The sequence below is a fragment of the Polistes fuscatus genome, unplaced genomic scaffold, assembly GCF_010416935.1.
Source record: "Polistes fuscatus isolate 324 unplaced genomic scaffold, CU_Pfus_HIC Scaffold12, whole genome shotgun sequence".
NCBI lineage: Eukaryota > Metazoa > Arthropoda > Insecta > Hymenoptera > Vespidae > Polistes > Polistes fuscatus.
In genome coordinates this window covers 2,868,284-2,892,124 of record NW_025113020.1, presented here as the reverse complement: position 1 = coordinate 2,892,124, position 23,841 = coordinate 2,868,284, and the positions used below count along the sequence as shown (strand labels likewise).

Below are 23,841 nucleotides of genomic sequence, written 5' to 3'. Positions count from 1 at the left end.
TATTTTAATTTTGGTAAAACTACGTTATAGTATAAACGGTAATTTTAGTATTATTAGTAAATGTTCCTTAAACGAAAATGGACAATGTTCTATGTCCTTTTAAAGTATATTGTTATTTATAATAATTTTTTGCAAATAGATGAGTATATTCTCAAAAATATAAAAAATACGTGTTTTCTATTAATTAAGTTAGATATATATACATATATACATATACATATATACATATATAAATATATATATCTATGTATGGTACTGTATAAGGCTGAAACTAAAGAATTTTGGCATTACCAGATTAAAATTTAAATATATTTAATACACGTCAGTGAAAGACAGAATGTTTTTAGAGTTATTCTTATAAATTAATATTTTCTACAAGCACCACAAAGCAATCTTATATATATATATATATAATATACATTAATAATATGTACATGTATAATAAATATATATATATATAATATTTTATATAAATACCATTAACAATTTATTGCAATTATGAAATCAGTAAAGATTTAAATTACCATCATTCCGCTATTTAAAACAACACTATTTCTACAAATTTTTTTTATATTTTTGAGAATGTATATCTTCCTATTCGAATTCTTTTAAAACTCAGAATATAGTTAGTTTATTTATACGATAATTGACGTAACGGAAATTCCTGATTAAATATTTTAAACATCTGAAATAAAATCATACTTGAACATAAAAAATGGGCAATAAAATTACGAAAAACGAAGAATAAGAAAAACATATTACACGATTACAATAATTAATATTCTTATAAGTTTGCAAAAGAATGATATTTTAAGATGAATTATAATCAAAAGTAAATATGTATAAGTAATATGATCGCTTTTATCGTTGATTTAATTCGTAATTTTCTATAAACAATTTATAATATTCAATAATATTGATACACTAATAAAGAATATTTTTTAAGGACTGATTAAGTGCGTATTTGCTTTCTATTTTAATAAGCAGTTAGATTTATGAAGAGAATAAATTAGAATTCAACTTATGTTCTAGGTATACGTTAAAATTTGCTTGAGGATATTTAGATAGTTTAATAAATTACGATGAAACAATTTGACTCTTTTAATATTTGTATCCTCGTTGAGCAGAATAAAAAACATTTGTAATAAAGCTGTATTTTGGATTGTAAATAATAACACTGCATCTTTTTTTAATACAATAAAAATTATTATTAACGAGAGATATCACTTCTATGTTACAATTATTTTATTATAAATACCTATTCCTATCATTAGTGGTGAAATAATCCCTGTAAAAAAGAAAATGAATACTTTCACCTCGTATGCAATTTTACATAATTAAATCGTAACAAAATTATATTCTTTTGTTTGGAGGTAAATAATTTATATTAATAAATTTTTACCGCATTTTTACAAATTATAGTACGCAGTATTTTAACCAGGCATTGTAGGTTTTATATTAATAAAACAATGTAAAAATATATTTGACCCTTCTACACACGGGTAATCAGATGACCACCGGCTATATCCGGCATCAGTATTAAAAGGTTTCTATACGGACAATTGAATCTATTCCAGTCATGAATAAGTACCCAAAAAAATATCGGAGATATTAAAATGCAGATAACAGGATAATAATTCTGAAAATACTTTAAAATTTACATAAGCGTGGTATGAACAGAAGTGCCAATAAATTAAATCAGAAATAAATTGGTAACCGTTGATATTTCTCGATGTTCAAATTCTTAATCCCTATAAGCTGTTTATTAAACTGAAATACAATGATACTTTAATGAAGGACACAATTTATATACTAAATATCGTTTCCTAATCTATCTTGCCATTCAACGGTAGAATTTAAATACAAAATCAATCATTGTCTCTAAGACAGCAAATATATATTCTTGTATTTTTCTATTTTTATTCTAGTGCTACCGTTATAGTAAACACATTTCACATACAATTCGACACTCCGATTTTCCTCTCATGTGCATTAAACAAATAACTCTAAATATAAAACATAAATTTTGTATAAATCAAAATATTTACCAAGTTATTAAATAACGTGATATACAAATCGAAATCTTGTTTAATTGTCAATAAAAAATTGTGTTTAATGGAAATAAGCAAGGAGGGTGTAGAATTTAAAGAATATTTGTTCACCAAGTTCAACCCAGAAACGATGGTTTTTTTAAGATGGCTAAACAGTTTTGAATATATATTCGAAATGTCTAACGCAGGAGATGACGAAAAGGTTAAGTGTTTATTAAATATGATAGATCCTTTGGTCTTTGAGAAAATTAAACAAAAATTGTCTACTTCCCAATTTTTTGATCTTTCATACGATGAGATTATAACCGTGTTGGAGGATACTTTCTCGGAATTTAAAGGAAAAATGGCACTAAAATGTCGTTATCTATTTCGACATCAATTTCCATATGAATCTATAGAACACTATGCCCTTGGATTAAGAAAGTTATACGTAAAATGCACTCCTTATTTTAAAAATTTGGCTTCAATAAGGGATCGATTCATAGAAGGATTATTAGACGAGAGAACTAAAATTTTATTGAAAAATAGTGAAAACATGTCATTGAATACGACAATATTTATCGCAAAGAAATGTGAACTTGCTAACAGGCAAAAATAAAGAAAATAAAAAAAAAATTTCAAGTAAATAATTTAATACAAATATACTTAACTCGAACATAAAAAAATTAAAAGACAAAGAAGCATAATTGACTTTGGTTGTTTAGCAATCAATAATTTTCATTTCTTCTATATTTTGAAGTTACCCGCTTATTCGAAGAACAATACAACTTTACGAAATTTTCGACGAGCACACAATTGTTTATTTGTACTGTGAATTGTGACATATGCTAAAACAAAGCAAGTTTACTCTGTTCATATTAATACCTAAATTAGGATAACAAGAAAAAATCTACAAGAATATGACATTCTATTTTAATATAATTATCGTGCACAATATTACGACTACTAGATATTTTTATTTTGGTAACATTACGTTATAATGTAGACGATAATTTTAGTATTAATAATAAATGTTCAATAAACGAAAACGGAAAATATTCTACATTCTTTTAAAGTATATTATTACTTATAATAGATTTCCGTATAGACATAAGTATATTGCCAAAAATATGTGAAATATATTTTTGTTAATTATGTAAGATATATATATATGCTACTGTATAAGACAGAAACTAGAGAATTTAGGGATTAACAGATTAAAATTGAAATGCATTCAAAACACGTCAGTGAAAGACCGAATATTTAGAGTTATTTTTATACATTAATATTTTCGGTATACACCACGAAGCAATCTTATATACATATACATATAATATACAATATTACTTGTATTTATATTTTATATAAATATTGTTAACAATTAATTGCATTTATGAATTCAATAAAGATTTGATTTACTATCATTCCGTTATTTAAAGAAATTCTATTTTTATATATTTTTTTTTATATTTTTGAGAATCTATATATTCCTATTCGAATTCTTTTAAAAACTCAGAATATAGTTAGTTTATTTAAACAAAGACTGACGTAACGAAAATTCCTGATTAAATATTTTTAATGTTTGAAGTACAAGCTTACTTGGCATAAAAAATGGGCAATAAAATTACGAAAAACGAAGTATAAGAAGAACATATTACACGATTTCAATAATTAATATTCTTATAAGTTTGCAAAAGAATGATATTTTAAGAAGAATTATAATCTAAAGTAAATATGTAACTGATTACTTTTATCGATGCTTAAATTCATAATTTTCAATAAACTATTTATAATATTCAATCATATTGATACACTGATAAAGAATATTTTTTAAGAACTGAATAAGTACCTACTTGCTTCTTCTTTTATAAACGGTTAGGTTTATGAAGAGAATCAATTAGAATTCAACTTATGTTCTAGGTATACGTTAAAATATGCTTGAGGATATTAAGATAGTTTAACAAATTACGATGAAACAATTTGACTCTTTTAATATTTGTATCATAGTTGAGCAGAAAAGTAGAAATATGCAGTAAAGCTGTGTTTTAGATTGGAAACAATAATACTGCATCTTTTTTTAACACAGTATCAATTATTATTAATGATATCACTTCTATTACAATTATTTTATTATATACCTACCTATTCCTGTCATTAGTGATGAAATGATTTCTGTAAGAAAAACTGGTGTGTGTACTTATGTACGCTCATTAGAAGTTATACTTCTTTAGCGTAACAAAACATTTTTTTCGCAGCCTATATGCCTTACAACGTTTCATGTTTGTTTGTGATGGATACTTTCCTTTAGATACATTTTTATAACGATAGTAATAGACATTACACTTCTCTGCATTAGTTTTAGAGATCTCAAAAACTGAAACAAAAATTTAAATGTATACCGATACTGATCAAAAAGATGCAAGAGATTATAGTTTAATAAAACTTATTGTAGAAAATAATTTATAAATAACTTAGATTTTTCAATTCTTTTAATAGAATATTAATGCACATGGTTTCTTCCCAGTGTGAATAAAAAGAGGACGGTGTCTTCCAAAATCTTTCATGATTTTAGTATCGTCGGCTTCATCTTATCATTGTTGAAAATACTCTGCTCTCTCTCTTTCAGTAAAATGATTGATCATCTATGCGGAGAGAATAAGTTTTCTAATGCTTTGAATAAATATTTTTCAGGAGAATTATATTTGTTTCTTTTACAGAAGCAAGATTATTATTTTTACCTTTTAACACATTCATGTCTTGCTTATTTCTTGTAACTGTGATTGAATTTTATTCGCATGATAATTCACATGAATTCTCTACGAAGGAGACATTAGTTAAAAGAAATTTTTATATCGTTAACCCATTGGAAATTGAAATTTATATGCATAGATCCGATGCTGAAATGGAGTCTTTTTCTTGGGCGTGTTACAGTCTTTGATTGGAACAAAAAATGTAGAGCCACGTATTTAGTTAAAACTATTTAAGAAAGTAGTTTACGTATGAAATATAAACATATAAAAATAGAAACAGAGACCCATAAATTGAATTAAAAAATAATATAATACATATATTTTACTCGATAAAGTATTTTAATTGAACAGAATATTACTATTCTACTTACAACTGTCTGTTATAATATCAAGATAAAGAGAACGATTGTAATTCATCGGTATTCTTAGATTTAAATCAGAAAATTGTTGTCGTATGGTTAAAGCATAAAAATTCGCACAGCATGTAATCCAGTTTATTTATTTTTAACCTAAATTGATGATTACTATAGAAAACAAATGAAACGATTTAAAACTAATAAATAATAATACATACCTCAGTTAACCTCAAAAACTAATACATAATAATACATACCTCAATTAACCTCAAAAAAGACTTATTATTAATATTCACAAATAATCAATGTTTTCGATGATATTTTTGAAGATATTCACAGTTTTTTAATATCAATTACCACCGTATGTAATAATTAAAATAAACCAGTGTAAGAATAGAACGAATGTCTTTGTTAATAGACCTAGCATGGTGTGCTTAGCAATGGTTTGAAGAGTGGGGAGGCTCGATAACAACATTTCGATATTCTCAATATTTTCAATGTTCTTAAAATGATTGAGGCGCGTATTTCGAATATACGTTAAGAATTTATAATCGTTACAAATGGTATATAAATTGTTATCACGTTGAGTGCCACACGAATTCTGAAGGAAATCCTAATCAAGTAACGCTCGTTATTTAATATTGAAAAAGTGGAGTGTTGATTTTTCGTGTCGTTATGCGCGCGCATCGTAAAAATTCACTCTCCCCACTTTTTCCCAAACGCGTCAAAAGAAGTATAACCTCAAAAAAAAAAATACTTTTATATATATATACATATGCAATATTATGTATGCAATTTTACATAATTAAATTGCAATAAAATTATTTTCTTTTGTTTGGAGATAAATAATTTATGTTATTACATTTTTACCGTATTTTTACAAATTATAGTACGCAGTATTTTGACCAATGTAAAAAAATATTTTACTCTTGTACACACAGGTAATCATATGACCACCGGATATATCCGACATCAGTACTAAAAGGTTTCAGTACGAAAAATTGAATCTATCTTACATTAGTCATAAATAAGTATGCCACAAGATATCGAAGGATCAAAATGCAAGGAACACGATCACAATTCTGAAAATAAAAACGGTTCTGAAAATAAATCAGTAACAGTTGATATTTGTCGATGTTCGAATTCTTAGTGTCTATAATCTGTTAGTAATTCTGAAAGATATTGACATTTTCATCAAGGATAAATTGAAGGTTTTAAATATCGTTTCCTTGTCTATCCTGTCATTCGACAGTAAAGTTTAAATACGTAATTGATCATTGTCTCTGAGACAGTCAGGATATATGCCAGAATTTTTATATTTTTATTCTTATTAGCATAATACGGTTGTAGCAAACACATTTAACATACAATTCGACACTCCGATTTTTGTCTCATTTGCATTAAACAAATAATTCTAAATATAAAACATTAAATTTTGTAGATAAAGAAATAAATTTCCTAAGTTCATTACGATAAGTGCAAAGTGTTATACAGTGAAAGTTAAACAAAGGAAACAAAAAAAAACATTTAACAAGTTATTAAATAACGCGATACAAAAATCAAAAGAATTTAATTGTCAATTAAATATTGTGTTTAATGGATACAGAAGCGAAAAGCATAAGTTATAAAGACTGGACACTCTGCAAGTATGACCCAAAAGAGATAAATTTTTTAAAATGGATAAATTCTTTTGAATTTATATTGGAAATGTCTAACACTGGAGATGATGAAAAGGTTAAGTGTTTATTAAATATGGTGGAACCTTCGTACCTTCAGGAAATTCAGAAAAGTTTATCTCCTACCGACCCTTTTAATCTTCAATACGATGAACTTTTAATCATATTGGACAATAATTACCTGAAAACTCAAGAAAGAGATATAGCGAATCTTCGTTATGGATTTCGAAAGCAATTACCTCATGAATCTATAGAACACTATGTCCTTGCATTAAGAAAGTTATTCAGTAAATGCACACCCTTCTTTAAAAGTACGGTTCCTTTAATAAATCGATTCATAGCAGGATTATCAGACAAGGAAACGAAAACTTTATTGAAAAAAGATAAAAACATATCCTTAGCTACGGCAGTAGCTATAGCCAAGCAAAGGGAACTTACGGAGAATCAAAAATCAGGAGAATCATCTTCCAAGTAAAATAATTTAATACAAATATACTTAACTCGAACATAAAAAAATAAAAAGACAAAGAAGCATAATTGACTTTGGTTGTTTAGCAATCAATAATTTTCATTTCTTCTATATTTTGAAGTTACCCGCTTAATCGAAGAACAATACAACTTTACGAAATTTTCGACGAGCACACGATTATCTACTTGTACTGTTAATTGTGATATATGCTATAACAAATCAAGTTTACTTCACTCATACTGATACCTAAATTTGGATAACAAGAAGAAATCTACAATAGGAATATGATATTTTAGTTTTATAGAATTATCCTGCACGTTATTACGACGATTAGATATTTTAATTCCGGTAACACTACGTTATAATGTAGACGTTAATTTTAATATTAATAGTGTAAATGTTCGATAAACGAAAATGGAAAATATTCTATATTCTTTTAAAGTATATTATTATTTATAATAAATTTCCGTATAGATGTAAGTATATTGTCAAAAATATATAAAATATACGTTTTTTGTTAATTATATAGGATATATACATATATATACGTAACTATAAATTGGTGAATGATAAAATTAAGAAATGTTAACACATACCAAATATGTCAGTGAAAAACAAAATAATTCGATTAATTTTTATATATTAATATTTCCGATATACACCACCAAGCGATCGTATACATTTATATGCATGTATATATGTATAATAAATATTATATTATTATATATATACAGTTAACAGTTATATATTATATATATATATATATATATATGTATATATATACAGTCAATATATATATAATATATATACAGTGTTAACAATCTATTGCATTTATGAATTTAATAAAAATTTGATTTATTATCGTTTCTATATTTGAAAATTCATTATTTCTATGTATCTTTTTTTATATTTTTGAGAATGTATTTATTTCTACTCGGATTCTTAAAAAAAAAACTCAGAATATAGTGAAGTTATTTATGCAGTAATTGACGTAACAGGAATTCCTAATTATTTTATATAAATTTTTGGAGTTAAAATTTACTTGATCATAAAATATACGTAATAAAATTTCGAAAAATGAATTATAAATAGAACACATTACACAATTACAATAATTAATACAATTATAAGTTTGCAAACGAATTATATTTTAAGAAGAATTATAAATCAAGAATAAATATGTAACCGATTATATACTTTTAAATTCGTAATTGTTTATATACTATTTGATAATAATCAATTTTTATTGATACCTTGATAAAATTCATATTTTAAGCGCTCAATATGTGCCTATTTGTCTCTTCTTTTAAGAAATGATTAAGTTTAAAATGAGAATCAATTTGAGGTTATCTTAGTGCTTAAATATATGTTAAAATATGTTTCAGAAAATTTGCATTATTACATAAATTTTTAAATAACACATTGACTCAATTTATATTTGTATCATAGTGAATCAAAAAAGACAATATTTGCAATAAAGCTGTGTTTTAACTTGTTGACAATAATACTGCATATTTTGCTATAGTTAAATATTAATATTGATGATCTCATTTCCATGTAACGATTATTTAATTTCATACCTTAAAAAGTAATATTTTTTATTGATTATAAATGTTTTGTAGACAAAAACAAAAATTGTTGATTGTTCCCTAAAACGATATTGTTATTATTTATAATAACTTAAAAAAAAAAATCAGAATCTAACTAAAATATTAATGTAAAAATTGGCAAACTGTGCGACAAGAAATTTTGTAATCCTTTCGTTATTAGCGTTCTGTAACAAATACCACCTTATTAGTCTTTTTTCATATAAAAATATCGTAATTGTTAAATGAAAACATGTCAAATGAAACCTTAAAGGAAAACATATATCTTCATATCGAATGCAATTTTAAATAATTAAATTGCAATAAAAATATTTTCTTTTATTTACAGATGAATAGGTTTAATTTAGAATAATACAATAATAGGTTTAGTACAAATAAAACAATATTAAACAATATGTACCGCACGTACACACAAATAATCAGATTGATGCCGGATATATCTGGCACTAATACTAAAAAATTTCAAAATGGATAATTGATGAAGCACACTTCATAAATAAATGCTTAATAAAATATCGAGGGATTAAAGTGCAAAGAACAAGCTGCACTATTAAAATTTTTATAACAATATAAAGTTTACATAAGTATGTTATCTTTATCATCATCAGAAGCGTAACAAATTTAATCAAAAATAAACTGTTAACCGTTAATATCACTCGGTGTTCAAATTCTCAATCCCTATATACTGTTTGTAATGCTGAAATATATTGAAACTTTTATCAAGGACAAATTTTAGATTTCAAATATCATTTCCTTGCCTCTTCTATAATTCAACAGTTAAGTTTAAATACAGAATTGATGATTGTTTATCAAACGGTTAGGATATTTATATATTTGTATAGTAGTTAACATTACACAATTGTAATAAAAACACCTAACCTACAATACGTACCTGTGATATGTCGAGTATGCATTAAATTAATCATTTTAATTATAAAATATTCGAATTCCATAAAAAAGAAATAGATTTTCTAAATTTATTACGAAAAATACAAAGTGTTCGATAGTGAAAGTTAAACAAAAGGAAACCAAAAAGAAATTATTAACAAGTTATTCAATTGCGTGATATAAAAATTGAAAACTTTTATTTGTCAATTCAATTTGTCAATCATGATTCTTATGAGTAAAGGATATATTACTGCAGAAATGGGAAACTGCTTTTTACGCAAGTTTGATCCGAGTTCCATGAACATACTATTATGGATCAATAGTTTTGAGTATTTGGCCGATACTTCAAACATAAATGACTATGAAAAAAATAGTGTTTTATTAAATATGTTAGAGCCTGTTGTTCTTAATAAAATTCATGAAAAGATATATCCTTTAACCCCATTTCATCTTTCATACGATGAGATTATATTAATATTGCAAAATACGTACTCGAGTTTTGAAACAATAGCAGCAGCTAATTATCGTTATAAATATCGTGAACAATTACCATTAGAATCTATACAACACTACATATCTACTTTATTGAAGTTATATGATAAATGTGATTTTGCCACTAAAGCGAATATTAATATAAAGGATCGATTCGTTGATGGAATATCAGACGAGGACACTAAAGATATATTGGAAATGAATAATTATGAAAACATGCCACTTGCTATGGTAGTAACTATAGCCAAGCAAATAGAAATTAGTAAAAATGTTCTAGTAAGGGATACACCTTCACGATAAAATCACTTCATTCGATTACATTTATACACTAAAATATTAAGAAATACAAGATAAAGAAGAATAATTGACTTTTGCTATTGAACAACGTATGATTTTAAATTCGTCAATAATATTAAGTTACTCGGTTGAGAGTGATATAAAATGTGTTTTCATTTGTATACAATAATACGGCACGTTATTACGACGATTATTAAATATTAATTTTGTATCTAATTTGTTAGTAACGCTACATTTATATTATAAACGTTATATTTTGTATTAATTGTAAATGTTCGTTAGAAGGCAATCGAAAAAGTATTATTTGATTCTTTTAAAATATATTATTTATAATAGTTTTCTGTAAAAAGATATAGATATATTATCAAAAATATATAAAATATATGTTTTTAGTTAATATATATATATGCTCCTGTAAATTGGAAAATGTCAAAATTCTAAAATGTTAACACATACCAAATACGTCAGTGAAAAACCCAATATTTGTATTTATTCTTAAACATAAATATTTCAGACAAACTGCAAGCGAGCATATGTATATATATGCAACATATAAAATTATATTATAGTTTTGAGTATTAGCACTATATTTCAAATATATATATACTTATATATTATATATATATACTTATATAAGTATATATATATATATATATATATACTTATATATATATATAAGTATGTATATAAGTACTATAAGTATAAGTATTATATGTGTATAAGTACTATATAGTTAACAATATATTGCATTTATGAATTAAATAAAGATTTAAATTACCATCATTCCGCTATTTAAAACAACACTACTTCTACATATTTTTTTTATATTTTTGAGAATGTATATCTTCTTATTCGAATTCTTTTAAAACTCAGAATATAATTAGTTTATTTATACAATAATTGACGTAACGGAAATTCCTGATTAAATATTTTAAACATCTGGAACAAAAGCATATTTGAACATAAAAAATGGGCAATAAAATTACGAAAATTGAAGTATAAAGAGAACATATTACGCAATTACAGTAATTAATACAATTATAAGTTTGCAAACGAATTATATTTTAAGAAGAAATTAAAATCAAGAATAAATAAGTAATCGATTGCTTTTATCGTTGTTTAAATTCGTAATTTTCTATAAACAAATTATAATACTCAATTATATTGATACTCTGATAAAGTATATTTTTTTTATCATATATATTATTATACAGTTTAGGTATACTTTAAAATATGTTTCAGGATTATTGCAATGTCACATAAACTACGATAAAATACGTTGACATTATTTATATTGGTATCCTAGTTAAATTAAAAAAAAAAAGGAACTTGCAATAAAGTTGAATTTTTGTTATTAAATAAAAATCTTGTACGTTATTGCAATTGTTACAAATTATAATATTTGATTTCATTTCCATGTAGACATTATTTTAATTGATACCAAAAAAAAGTAATATTTTTAATCAATTATAAATATATGATAGACGAAAAGAAGAATTATTAATTGTTTCTTAAAATGATATTATTATTATTATTATTATTTATAAGCGCTTCGAAAATAAAAAAAAAAACAGAAACTAGCTTTTATCGGTATCTAACTTTTCATACGTGATTGTAGCTTTTATAAGTAAATATGCAAAAAAATTTTCAATATTCTAAGAATAACATTATTGTTACAAATAATTTATTTGTTAAAGAAGTATAAAAACAAATATATGAGATTAATAATTATTTAATTATTAATTATTAATATTTTTATTCATAAGTTTTCAATGTATGATTGACGATTGAAGTTTGTAAAAGTAATCATATCAGAGAAACTATTAGCATAATTCTCGATTTCGATCCAATCATCATCTGAATCATACAAATTTTCTATATTTTACTACAACATTTTCTTCTACTTCGCTTGAAAAAAATTTCTAGAAATAATTTATCCTTTCTAACAATTTTTAAAATCATTTTGAAAATCTTTTTCATACCATTCACTGCAACTAGCACAATCGAAATTTATAAAAACAATATTCCTTTATTCATTATTAGGCTCGATAGATTAAAAATTGATTAAAAAAGATTAATTAATTGAAAATTTTTTTATGGATCATAATTCCGAAAATACATTAAAATTTACTTAAGAATGGCATCTTCAGAAGCGTGATAAAAATAAAAAGAAAAAAAAAATGGTTAACCCCATTAGTATATCTCTTTATTTGAATTTTTAATCCCTGTATACTATTTATAATGCTGAAATATATTGACACTTTCATAAAGGACAAATTTAATCTTCAAAATATTATTTCCTTGTTTATCCTGTTATTTAACAGTTAAGTTTAAATACAGAATCGATTATTGTCTATCAAACGGTCAGAATACATGATACAATATTTACATTTTTACTCTTATTAACATTATACAGTTGTAGCAAAAACTCTTAACTTATAAATTTGACACTACGATTTATCTCTCATGTGTATTAAATCAAATAAATTCTAAGTATAAAGTATTTGAAATTTTGTAGAAAAACAAATAAACGTTCAAAGTTTATACAAAAAAAAAAATACAAAGTGTTCGCAACAGTGAAAGTTAAACAAATGAAAATAAAAAAAGAAGAAGAAGAAAACATTAAACAAGTTATTAAATAAAGTGATATAAAAATCAAAAGCTTTTATTTTGTCAATTAAATATTGTGCATATAATGGATGACCAATATATTCTTATGCACATAGGAATCTGTTTACTTAGAAAATATGACCCGGATGACATGGACTTTCTAAAATGGTTAAATTGTTTAGATTATATGTATGAACTTTTGAAAATTAAGGATGAGGACAGGGCGAAATTTTTATTACATATGATGGAACCTCCTGTCTATACGACAATTATAGACACGTTATCTCCTTTCAACCCTTTAGAAATTCCATACGACGAGCTTATATATGCGTTAATGAAAATGTTTAGTTTTTTTGAAGGAGAAGAGGCAGCGAACTATCGTTTTCTTGTTCGGGACCAATTACCGATGGAACCAGTACAACACTATGTCCTTGCATTAAGGAAATTATTAAGTAAATGTTCTCCTATGATTAAAAGAGCGGATAATCTAAAGGATCGATTCATAGATGGATTAGAAAACGAGGAAACTAAAGCTTATTTGAAACAACGGAGCGAAGACATGACATTTGCTTTAGTAGTAGGTACGGCAAAGCAAATAGAATTAGCTAAAAAAGAATACAAATGTAATTTCGATTAAAATAATTGATTGCGACGATATTTCAAAGGAAAACATAAAGAAATTAATTAAGAAGAAACATACTTCACTTTGACTGTTAAAGTATCCAAAATTTTTTATTCGTTAATCATATGAAGTAAATAATTGTAAGTTTAACGAAGAACGTGACGATATAACGAAAACCTCGAGGAACGTAAATTATTTTTATTTGTAGTGCAAATTCTGACATATACTTTAATAGAACTAATTTTTTCAATTTATATTGTTACCTTTGATGAGATAAAATTAAGAAATTTTAGGCACAGATGTCTTTTTATTTTTTTACAATTGTCCTGTACGATATAACGACGATAAAAAATTTGAACATTTTATCTAATTTATTAGTTATATATTGTTATAATATTCAATCTCATTATTATATAAAAACTATTTTAATTGATACCGAAAAATAATATTCTTTATTTTTTATAAATGTTTTCTAGACAAAAACGAAAATTGTTGATTGTTCGCTAAAACGATATTGTTATTATTTGCAATAGCTTCAAAAAGAAACAAGAATCTAGTTAAAAAATGTATGTAAAAGATGAAACAGTATTCGAAATTATAATACTTAGATATTTTAACCATTTCGATACGAGAGTTCTGTCCGCCATTAAACTCTAGCTCTAAAAAACACGAATACCACGTTCTAAGATCAACTTTGTATGAAAATTTTTCTAATCATTAAATAAGAAATGTGTTTAAAATTGAACATATTAATACTTTATATAAACTCATTCCTAACGTGAACGGTCAAATAAAACTTAAAAAAAAGAACATAAATATTAATAAAGAATAAACTTTTAGCAAATACAAAGAAAAAAAATTTTTTCTTTTTTTATTTATAAATGAACGATTACCATTATATGCATTCTTATCAAATTTGTACAGATTACAGGACAGGATACTTTTACTGCCCCTTGTAAGTTTAGTATTAAAAGAAATATGATAAATAATATTATCGCTCGTAACATCATTATCATTATTTCGTACTACATATAAATACGAATTAAGATATTAAAAAATCGAAGTGCAAAAAAAATGCTAAACTTTAACAATTCCAAAAATATTATAATTAATAATTTGCAGAAGTATGATACCTTCTAATACGCAACAAACATAATCAGAAATAAATTGGTATCCGTTAGTATTTTTCAAAATTGGATTTCTTAATCCCTATACTCTGTTCCTAATACTGAAATATATTGACATTTCCATCAAGGACAAATTTAAGGTTCTAAATATCGTTTCCTTGCCTATTGTGTCAATAAACAGTAAAGTTTAAATCCAAAATCGATCATTGTCTCTCAGACAGTCAGGATATATGCTACAATATTTGTATTTTTATTCCTATTAACATTACGCAGTTGTTGTCCCATTTCTTAATCTACAATTCGACGCTGTGATTAACCTCTCAATTGTGCATTAAAAAAATAATATTAAGTATAAAGTGTTAAATTTTTTAGAAAACAAATAAATCTTTCAAGTTAATTACGAAGAATCAAAGTGTTCAATAATAAAAGTTAAAAAAAAGAAAACAAAAAAAAGAACTACTACGAAATTATCAAATTACTTAATATACACATAGAAAGTTGATATTCGTCAATTAATTATTGTGTATAATGGAAGAAGAAGACTTTACTTTAAATACACAAGAAAAGTGTATTACTAAGTTTAACAAAGATACGATGAATTTTCTAAAATGGCTGAATTCTCTTGAATATTTATTCGATATTTTGAAAATAGAAGATGATGATAAGGGGAAATTTTTATTAAGTATGGTAGAACCTTCTATTCTTCAAGAAATTGAGGAAAAATTATCTCCTACCAATCCTTCTGATCTTCCATACGATGACCTTATAAATGCGTTATCGCCAATGTTTAGTGAACATGAAGGAGAACATGCATGGAACTATCGTTTTCTTGTTCGGCACCAATTACCGCAGGAACCATTACAACACTACGTCCTTACATTAAGGAAATTATTAAGTAAATGTTCTGCTATGATTGAAAGAACGAATAATCTAAAGAATCGATTCATATATGGATTACAAAACGAGGAAATTAGTGAATATTTAAAAGAACGGAGCGAAGAAATAACATTAGCTATAGCAGTAAGTATAGCAAAGCAAATGGAATTAACTAAAAAAGAATACAAATGTAATTTCAATTAAAATAATTGATTGCGACGATATTTCAAAGGAAAACATAAAGAAATTAATTAAAAAGAAACATACTTCACTTTGACTGTTAAAGTATCCAAAATTTTTAATTCGTTAATCATATGAAGTAAATAATTGTAAGTTTAACGAAGAACGTGACGATATAACGAAAACCTCGAGGAACGTAAATTATTTTTATTTGTAGTGCAAATTCTGACATATACTTTAATAGAACAAATTTTTTCAATTTATATTGTTACCTTTGATGAGATAAAATTAAGAAATTTTAGGCACAGATGTCTTTTTATTTTTTTACAATTGTCCTGTACGATATAACGACGATAAAAAATTTGAACATTTTATCTAATTTATTAGTTATATTTTGTTATAATATTCAATCTCATTATTATATAAAAACTATTTTAATTGATACCGAAAAATAATATTCTTTATTTTTTATAAATATTTTCTAGACAAAAACGAAAATTGTTGATTGTTCGCTAAAACGATATTGTTATTATTTGCAATAGCTTCAAAAAAAAACAAGAATCTAGTTAAAAAATGTATGTAAAAGATGAAACAGTATTCGAAATTATAATACTTAGATATTTTAACCATTTCGATACGAGAGTTCTGTCCGCCATTAAACTCTAGCTCTAAAAAACACGAATACCACGTTCTAAGATCAACTTTGTATGAAAATTTTTCTAATCATTAAATAAGAAATGTGTTTAAAATTGAACATATTAATACTTTATATAAACTCATTCCTAACGTGAACGGTCAAATAAAACTTAAAAAAAAGAACATAAATATTAATAAAGAATAAACTTTTAGCAAATACAAAGAAAAAAAATTTTTTCTTTTTTTATTTATAAATGAACGATTACCATTATATGCATTCTTATCAAATTTGTACAGATTACAGGACAGAATACTTCAACTGCCTCTGGTAAATTTAGAATTAAAAAATATATGATAAATAATAGTATCGCTCGTAACATCATTATCATTATTTCGTACTACATATAAATACGAATTAAGATATTAAAAAATCGAAGTGCAAAAAAAATGCTAAACTTTAACAATTCCAAAAATATTATAATTAATAATTTGCAGAAGTATGATACCTTCTAATACGCAACAAACATAATCAGAAATAAATTGGTATCCGTTAGTATTTTTCAAAATTGGATTTCTTAATCCCTATACTCTGTTCCTAATACTGAAATATATTGACATTTTCATCAAGGACAAATTTAAGATTCTAAATATCGTTTCCTCGCCTATTGTGTCAATAAACAGTAAAGTTTAAATCCAAAATCGATCATTGTCTCTCAGACAGTCAGGATATATGCTACAATATTTGTATTTTTATTCCTATTAACATTACGCAGTTGTTGTCCAATTTCTTAATCTACAATTCGACGCTGTGATTAACCTCTCAAGTGTGCATTAAAAAAATAATATTAAGTATAAAGTGTTAAATTTTTTAGAAAACAAGTAAATCTTTCAAGTTAATTACGAAGAATCAAAGTGTTTAATAGTAAAAGTTAAAAAAAAGAAAACAAAAAAAAGAACTACTACGAAATTATCAAATTACTTAATATACACATAGAAAGTTGATATTCGTCAATTAATTATTGTGTATAATGGAAGAAGAAGACTTTACTTTAAATACAGAAGAAAAGTGTATTACTAAATTTAACAAAGATACGATGAATTTTCTAAAATGGCTGAATTCTCTTGAATATTTATTCGATATTTTGAAAATAGAGGATGATGATAAGGGGAAATTTTTATTAAGTATGGTAGAACCTTCTATTCTTCAAGAAATTGAGGAAAAATTATCTCCTACCAATCCTTCTGATCTTCCATACGATGACCTTATAAATGCGTTATCGCCAATGTTTAGTGAACATGAAGGAGAACATGCATGGAACTATCGTTTTCTTGTTCGGGACCAATTACCGCAGGAATCATTACAACACTACGTCCTTACATTAAGGAAATTATTAAGTAAATGTTCTGCTATGATTGAAAGAACGGAGAATCTAAAGAATCGATTCATATATGGATTACAAAACGAGGAAATTAGTGAATATTTAAAAGAACGGAGCGAAGAAATAACATTAGCTATAGCAGTAAGTATAGCAAAGCAAATGGAATTAACTAAAAAAGAATGAAAATGTAATTTCAATTAAAATAATTGATGGCGACGATACTTCAAAGGAAAACATAAAGAAATTAATTAAAAAGAAACATACTTCACTTTGACTGTTAAAGTATCCAAAATTTTTTATTCGTTAATCATATGAAGTAAATAATTGTAAGTTTAACGAAGAACGTGACGATATAACGAAAACCTCGAGGAACGTAAATTATTTTTATTTGTAGTGTAAATTCTGACATATACTTTAATAGAACAAATTTTTTCAATTTATATTGTTACCTTTGATGAGATAAAATTAAGAAATTTTAAGCACAGATGTCTTTTTATTTTTTTACAATTGTCCTGTACGATAAAACGACGATAAAAAATTTGAATATTTTATCTCATTTATTAGTTATATATTATTATAATATTCAATCTCATTATTATATAAAAACTATTTTAATTGATACCGAAAAATAATATTCTTTATTTTTTATAAATGTTTTCTAGACAAAAACAAAAATTGTTGATTGTTCGCTAAAACGATATTGTTATTATTTTTAATAGCTAAAAAAGAAAAATATACAGAATGTAGTAAAAAAAAATGTATGTAAAAGATGAAACAGTATTCGAAACTATAATACTTAGATATTTTAACCATTTCGTTACGAGAGTTCTGTTGGCCATAAAACTCTAGCTCCAAAAAACACGAATACCATGATCTAAGACCACTTTCGTATGAAAATTTTTCTAATCATTAAATAAGAAATGTGTTTAAAACTGAACATACTAATACTTTATATATACTCATTCCTAACGTGTACAGTCAAATAAAACTTAAAAATAAAACTTAAATATTAATAAAGAATAAAATTTTAGCCAATACAAAAAAAAACAATATTTTCTTTTTTTATTAATAAATGAACGATTCACATTATATGCATTCTTATCAAATTTGTACAGATTACAGGACAGGATACTTTTACTGCCCCTTGTAAGTTTAGTATTAAAAGAAATATGATAAATAATAGTATCGCTCGTAACATCATTATCATTATTTCGTATTACATATAAATACGAATTAAGATATTAAAAAATCGAAGTGCAGAGAAAATGCTAAACTTTAACAATTCCCAAAATATTATAATTAATAATTTGCAGAAGTATACCTTCTAATACACAACAAACATAATCAGAAATAAATTGGTATCCGTTAGTATTTTTCAAAATTGGATTTCTTAATCCCTATACTCTGTTCCTAATACTGAAATATATTGACATTTCCATCAAGGACAAATTTAAGGTTCTAAATATCGTTTCCTTGCCTATTGTGTCAATAAACAGTAAAGTTTAAATCCAAAATCGATCATTGTCTCTCAGACAGTCAGGATATATGCTACAATATTTGTATTTTTATTCCTATTAACATTACGCAGTTGTTGTACAATTTCTTAATCTACAATTCGACGCTGTGATTAACCTCTCAAGTGTGCATTAAAAAAAATAATATTAAGTATAAAGTGTTAAATTTTTTAGAAAACAAATAAATCTTTCAAGTTAATTACGAAGAATCAAAGTGTTCAATAGTAAAAGTTAAAAAAAAGAAAACAAAAAAGAACTGCTACGAAATTATCAAATTACTTAATATACACATAGAAAGTTGATATTCGTCAATTAATTATTTTGTATAATGGAAGAAGAAGACGTTACTTTAAATATAGGAGAAAAGTGTATTACTAAGTTTAACAAAGATACGATGAATTTTCTAAATTGGCTGAATTCTTTTGAATATTTACTCGATATTTTGAAAATAGAGGATGATGATAAGGGGAAATTTTTATTAAGTATGGTAGAACCTTCTATTCTTCAAGAAATTGAGGAAAAATTATCTCCTACCAATCCTTCTGATCTTCCATACGATGAGCTTGTATCCGAGTTGGAAGCAATGTTCGGAAGTGCAAGTGGATTTTTAGCAGCAAACTATCGTTTTTATACTCGGGAGCAATTTCCGGGAGAACCCATAAATCACTACGTCCTTGCTTTAAGAAAATTATTTAGTAAATGCGATTTTACCGTTAGAAAATGGACTACCCTAAAGAAACGATTCATCAGTGGATTAGCAGACGCGGAAACTAAAGCTTTATTGAAACAACAGAGTGAAGAAATAACATTAGCTGTAGCAGTTGCTATAGCAATGCAAAGGAAATCAGCTAGTCAAGAATTAAAAGAAAATGTCAATTAAAATAATTGAAAATGCGACTTTATATTACTTTAAAACAAAATGAAATACAAAACAAAGAAGCTTACCTTGACTTTGGCTGTATAAGAATGAATAAATTTAAATTCCTAATTATTATGAAGTTAATCAGTTTATTGCAGAATGTTAAAAAATAAAAGAATACTCTCTCTCGTTAAATACAGAAATATTTAATTGTACTGTGAATTATGGCATATGCTACAACAAACCATGTTGACTTCGTTCATATTATAATTTTTGTTAGGTTAAAGAGAAAGAAATTGCAATAAAGCTGAGTTTCTGTTTGTGAACGAAACTCCAGAATGTTATTGCAATGGTTCAAAATTACAATATTTGTTTTCACTTCTATGAAACAATTATTTTAATTGATAACAAACAAGTAATATTTTCCATTTTCTATAAATATTTTGTAGACAGAAATGAAAAATGTTGATTGTTTCCTAAAACGATATTGTTATTATTTTTAATAGCTAAAAAAGAAAAAGATACAGAATGTAGTAAAAAAAAATGTATGTAAAAGATGAAACAGTATTCGAAACTATAATACTTAGATATTTTAACCATTTCGTTACGACAGTTCTGTTGGCCATAAAACTCTAGCTCCAAAAAACACGAATACCATGATCTAAGACAACTTTTGTATGAAAATTTTTCTAATCATCAAATAAGAAATGTGCTTAAAATTGAACATATTAATACTTTATATATACTCATTCCTAACGTGTACAGTCAAATAAAACTTAAAAATAAAACATAAATATTAATATAGAAAAAAATTTTAGCCTATCCAAAAAAAAAAACAATTTTTTCTATTTTTATTTATAAATGAACGATTCACATTATATGCATTCTTATCAAATTTGTGCAAATTACAGGATAGAATATTTTAACTGCCTCTGTTAAATTTAATATTAAAAAAAATATGATAAATAATTATATCGCTCGTAAAATCATTATCATTATGTCGAATTACATATAAATACGAAATAAGATATTAAAAAATATTATTAGAAAAAATGCTAAACTTTAACAATTCCAAAAATATTATAATTTATAATTTGCAGAAGTATGATAACTTCTAATACGCAACAAACATAATGAAAAGTAAATTGGTATCCGTTGGTATTTCTCAATATTGAATTTCTTAATCACAATACTTTGTTCCTAATACTGAAATATATTGACATTTTCATCAAGGACAAATTGAAGGTTCTAAATATCGTTTCCTTGCCTATTGTGTCAATCAACAGTAAAGTTTAAATCCAAAATCGATCATTGTCTCTCAGACAGTCAGGATATATGCTACAATATTTGTATTTTTATTCCTATTAACATTACGCAGTTGTTGTACAATTTCTTAATCTACAATTCGACGCTGTGATTAACCTCTCAAGTGTGCATTAAAAAAAATAATATTAAGTATAAAGTGTTAAACTTTTTAAAAAGACAAATAAATCTTCCAAGTTAATTACGAAGAATCAAAGTGTTCAATAGTGAAAGTTAAAAAAAAGAAAACAAAAAAAGAACTACTACGAAATTATCAAATTACTCAATATACACATAGAAAGTTGATATTCGTCAATTAATTATTGTGAATAATGGATAAAGAATATACTAACGTAATATTAGCAGCTATTCTTATTTCGAAGTTTAACGGATATTCGATGGACTTTCTAAAATGGCTGAATAGTTTCGAATATGTACTCGATATTTTGAGAGCAAAGGATAAGGAAAAGGGGAAGTATTTATTAAATATGGTAGAATCTTCTGTTTTTAAACAAATTCAAGAAAATGTATCTCCTACCGACCCTTTTGATCTTACATACAATGAGCTTCTATCCGTGTTGGTGGAAATGTACGCAGTTGTACAAGGAGAAATAGTAGCGAACTATCGTTTTTTGACTCGGGAACAATTACCGAGAGAACCCATAGAACACTACATCCTTACTTTAAGAGAATTATTCACAAAATGCACTCCTTTCATTAAAAATACGGTTGATATAAAGCTTCATTTCATCAATGGATTAGAAAACAGGGAAACTAAAGCTTTATTGAAAAAACAGAGTAAAAACATAACATTTGCTGCAGCAATAGCTACGGCAAAGCAAAGGGAATTAGCTAATCAAGAATTAAAAATAAATTTCTATTAAAATCATTTATTACGATTATATTTTACTTGAAAACATAAGGAAATACAAAAAAAAAAAGCTTACTTGACTTTGGCTGTATAAGAATGAATAAATTTAAATTCCTAATTATTATGAAGTTAATCAGTTTATTGCAGAATGTTAAAAAATAAAAGAATACTCTCTCTCGTTAAATACAGAAATATTTAATTGTACTGTGAATTATGGCATATGCTACAACAAACCATGTTGACATCGTTCATATTATAATTTTTGTTAGGTTAAAGAGAAAGAAATTGCAATAAAGCTGAGTTTCTGTTTGTGAACGAAACTCCAGAATGTTATTGCAATGGTTCAAAATTACAATATTTGTTTTCATTTCTATGAAACAATTATTTTAATTGATAACAACAAGTAATATTTTCCATTTTCTATAAATATTTTGTAGACAGAAATGAAAAATGTTGATTGTTTCCTAAAATGATATTGTTATTATTTAATATAGCTTTGAAATAATAATAAGAATCTACTTAAACAATGTATGGAAAAGATGAAACAGTATTCGAAACTATAATACTTAGATATTTTAACCATTTCGATACGAGAGTTCCGTTCGCCATGAAACTCTAGCTCTAAAAAACACGAATACCATGATCTAAGACAACTTTTGTATGAAAATTTTTCTAATCATCAAATAAGAAATGTGCTTAAAATTGAACATATTAATACTTTATATATACTCATTCCTAACGTGTACAGTCAAATAAAACTTAAAAATAAAACATAAATATTAATATAGAAAAAAATTTTAGCCTATCCAAAAAAAAAAACAATTTTTTCTATTTTTATTTATAAATGAACGATTCACATTATATGCATTCTTATCAAATTTGTGCAAATTACAGGATAGAATATTTTAACTGCCTCTGTTAAATTTAATATTAAAAAAAATATGATAAATAATTATATCGCTCGTAAAATCATTATCATTATGTCGAATTACATATAAATACGAAATAAGATATTAAAAAATATTATTAGAAAAAATGCTAAACTTTAACAATTCCAAAAATATTATAATTTGTAATTTGCAGAAGTATGATAACTTCTAATACGCAACAAACATAATGAAAAGTAAATTGGTATCCGTTGGTATTTCTCAATATTGAATTTCTTAATCACAATACTTTGTTCCTAATACTGAAATATATTGACATTTTCATCAAGGACAAATTGAAGGTTCTAAATATCGTTTCCTTGCCTATTGTGTCAATCAACAGTAAAGTTTAAATACAAAATCGATCAGTGTCT

General features: G+C 25.0%; 1 protein-coding gene and 2 long non-coding RNA genes across 3 annotated transcripts; 1 reads left to right on the top strand and 2 right to left on the bottom strand.

Annotated features, from left to right (window-relative positions):
- Positions 1 to 3,995: 3,995 nt before the first annotated feature.
- LOC122513497 lies at positions 3,996 to 4,410 on the bottom strand. The gene is made up of 2 exons (XR_006302769.1): positions 4,173 to 4,410; positions 3,996 to 4,101 (listed from the first exon to the last, which is right to left on the bottom strand). It is a non-coding gene; the product is annotated as an uncharacterized LOC122513497 (long non-coding RNA).
- Positions 4,411 to 4,523: 113 nt separating this feature from the next.
- On the bottom strand, positions 4,524 to 5,435 carry LOC122513381. Its single transcript, XR_006302743.1, has 4 exons — positions 5,394 to 5,435; positions 5,152 to 5,304; positions 4,769 to 4,962; positions 4,524 to 4,672 (listed from the first exon to the last, which is right to left on the bottom strand). It is a non-coding gene; the product is annotated as an uncharacterized LOC122513381 (long non-coding RNA).
- A 14,402-nt stretch (positions 5,436 to 19,837) lies between these two features.
- LOC122513159 lies at positions 19,838 to 20,389 on the top strand. The gene has a single exon (XM_043629431.1). The coding sequence runs from the start codon at positions 19,838 to 19,840 to the stop codon at positions 20,387 to 20,389; it is 552 nt and encodes a 183-aa protein (XP_043485366.1).
- Positions 20,390 to 23,841: the final 3,452 nt, after the last annotated feature.

Coding starts and splice junctions, on each gene's coding strand:
- LOC122513159 (XM_043629431.1), top strand. CDS start 19,838: ATGGAAGAAGAAGACGTTACTTTAAATATAGGAGAAAAGTGTATTACT.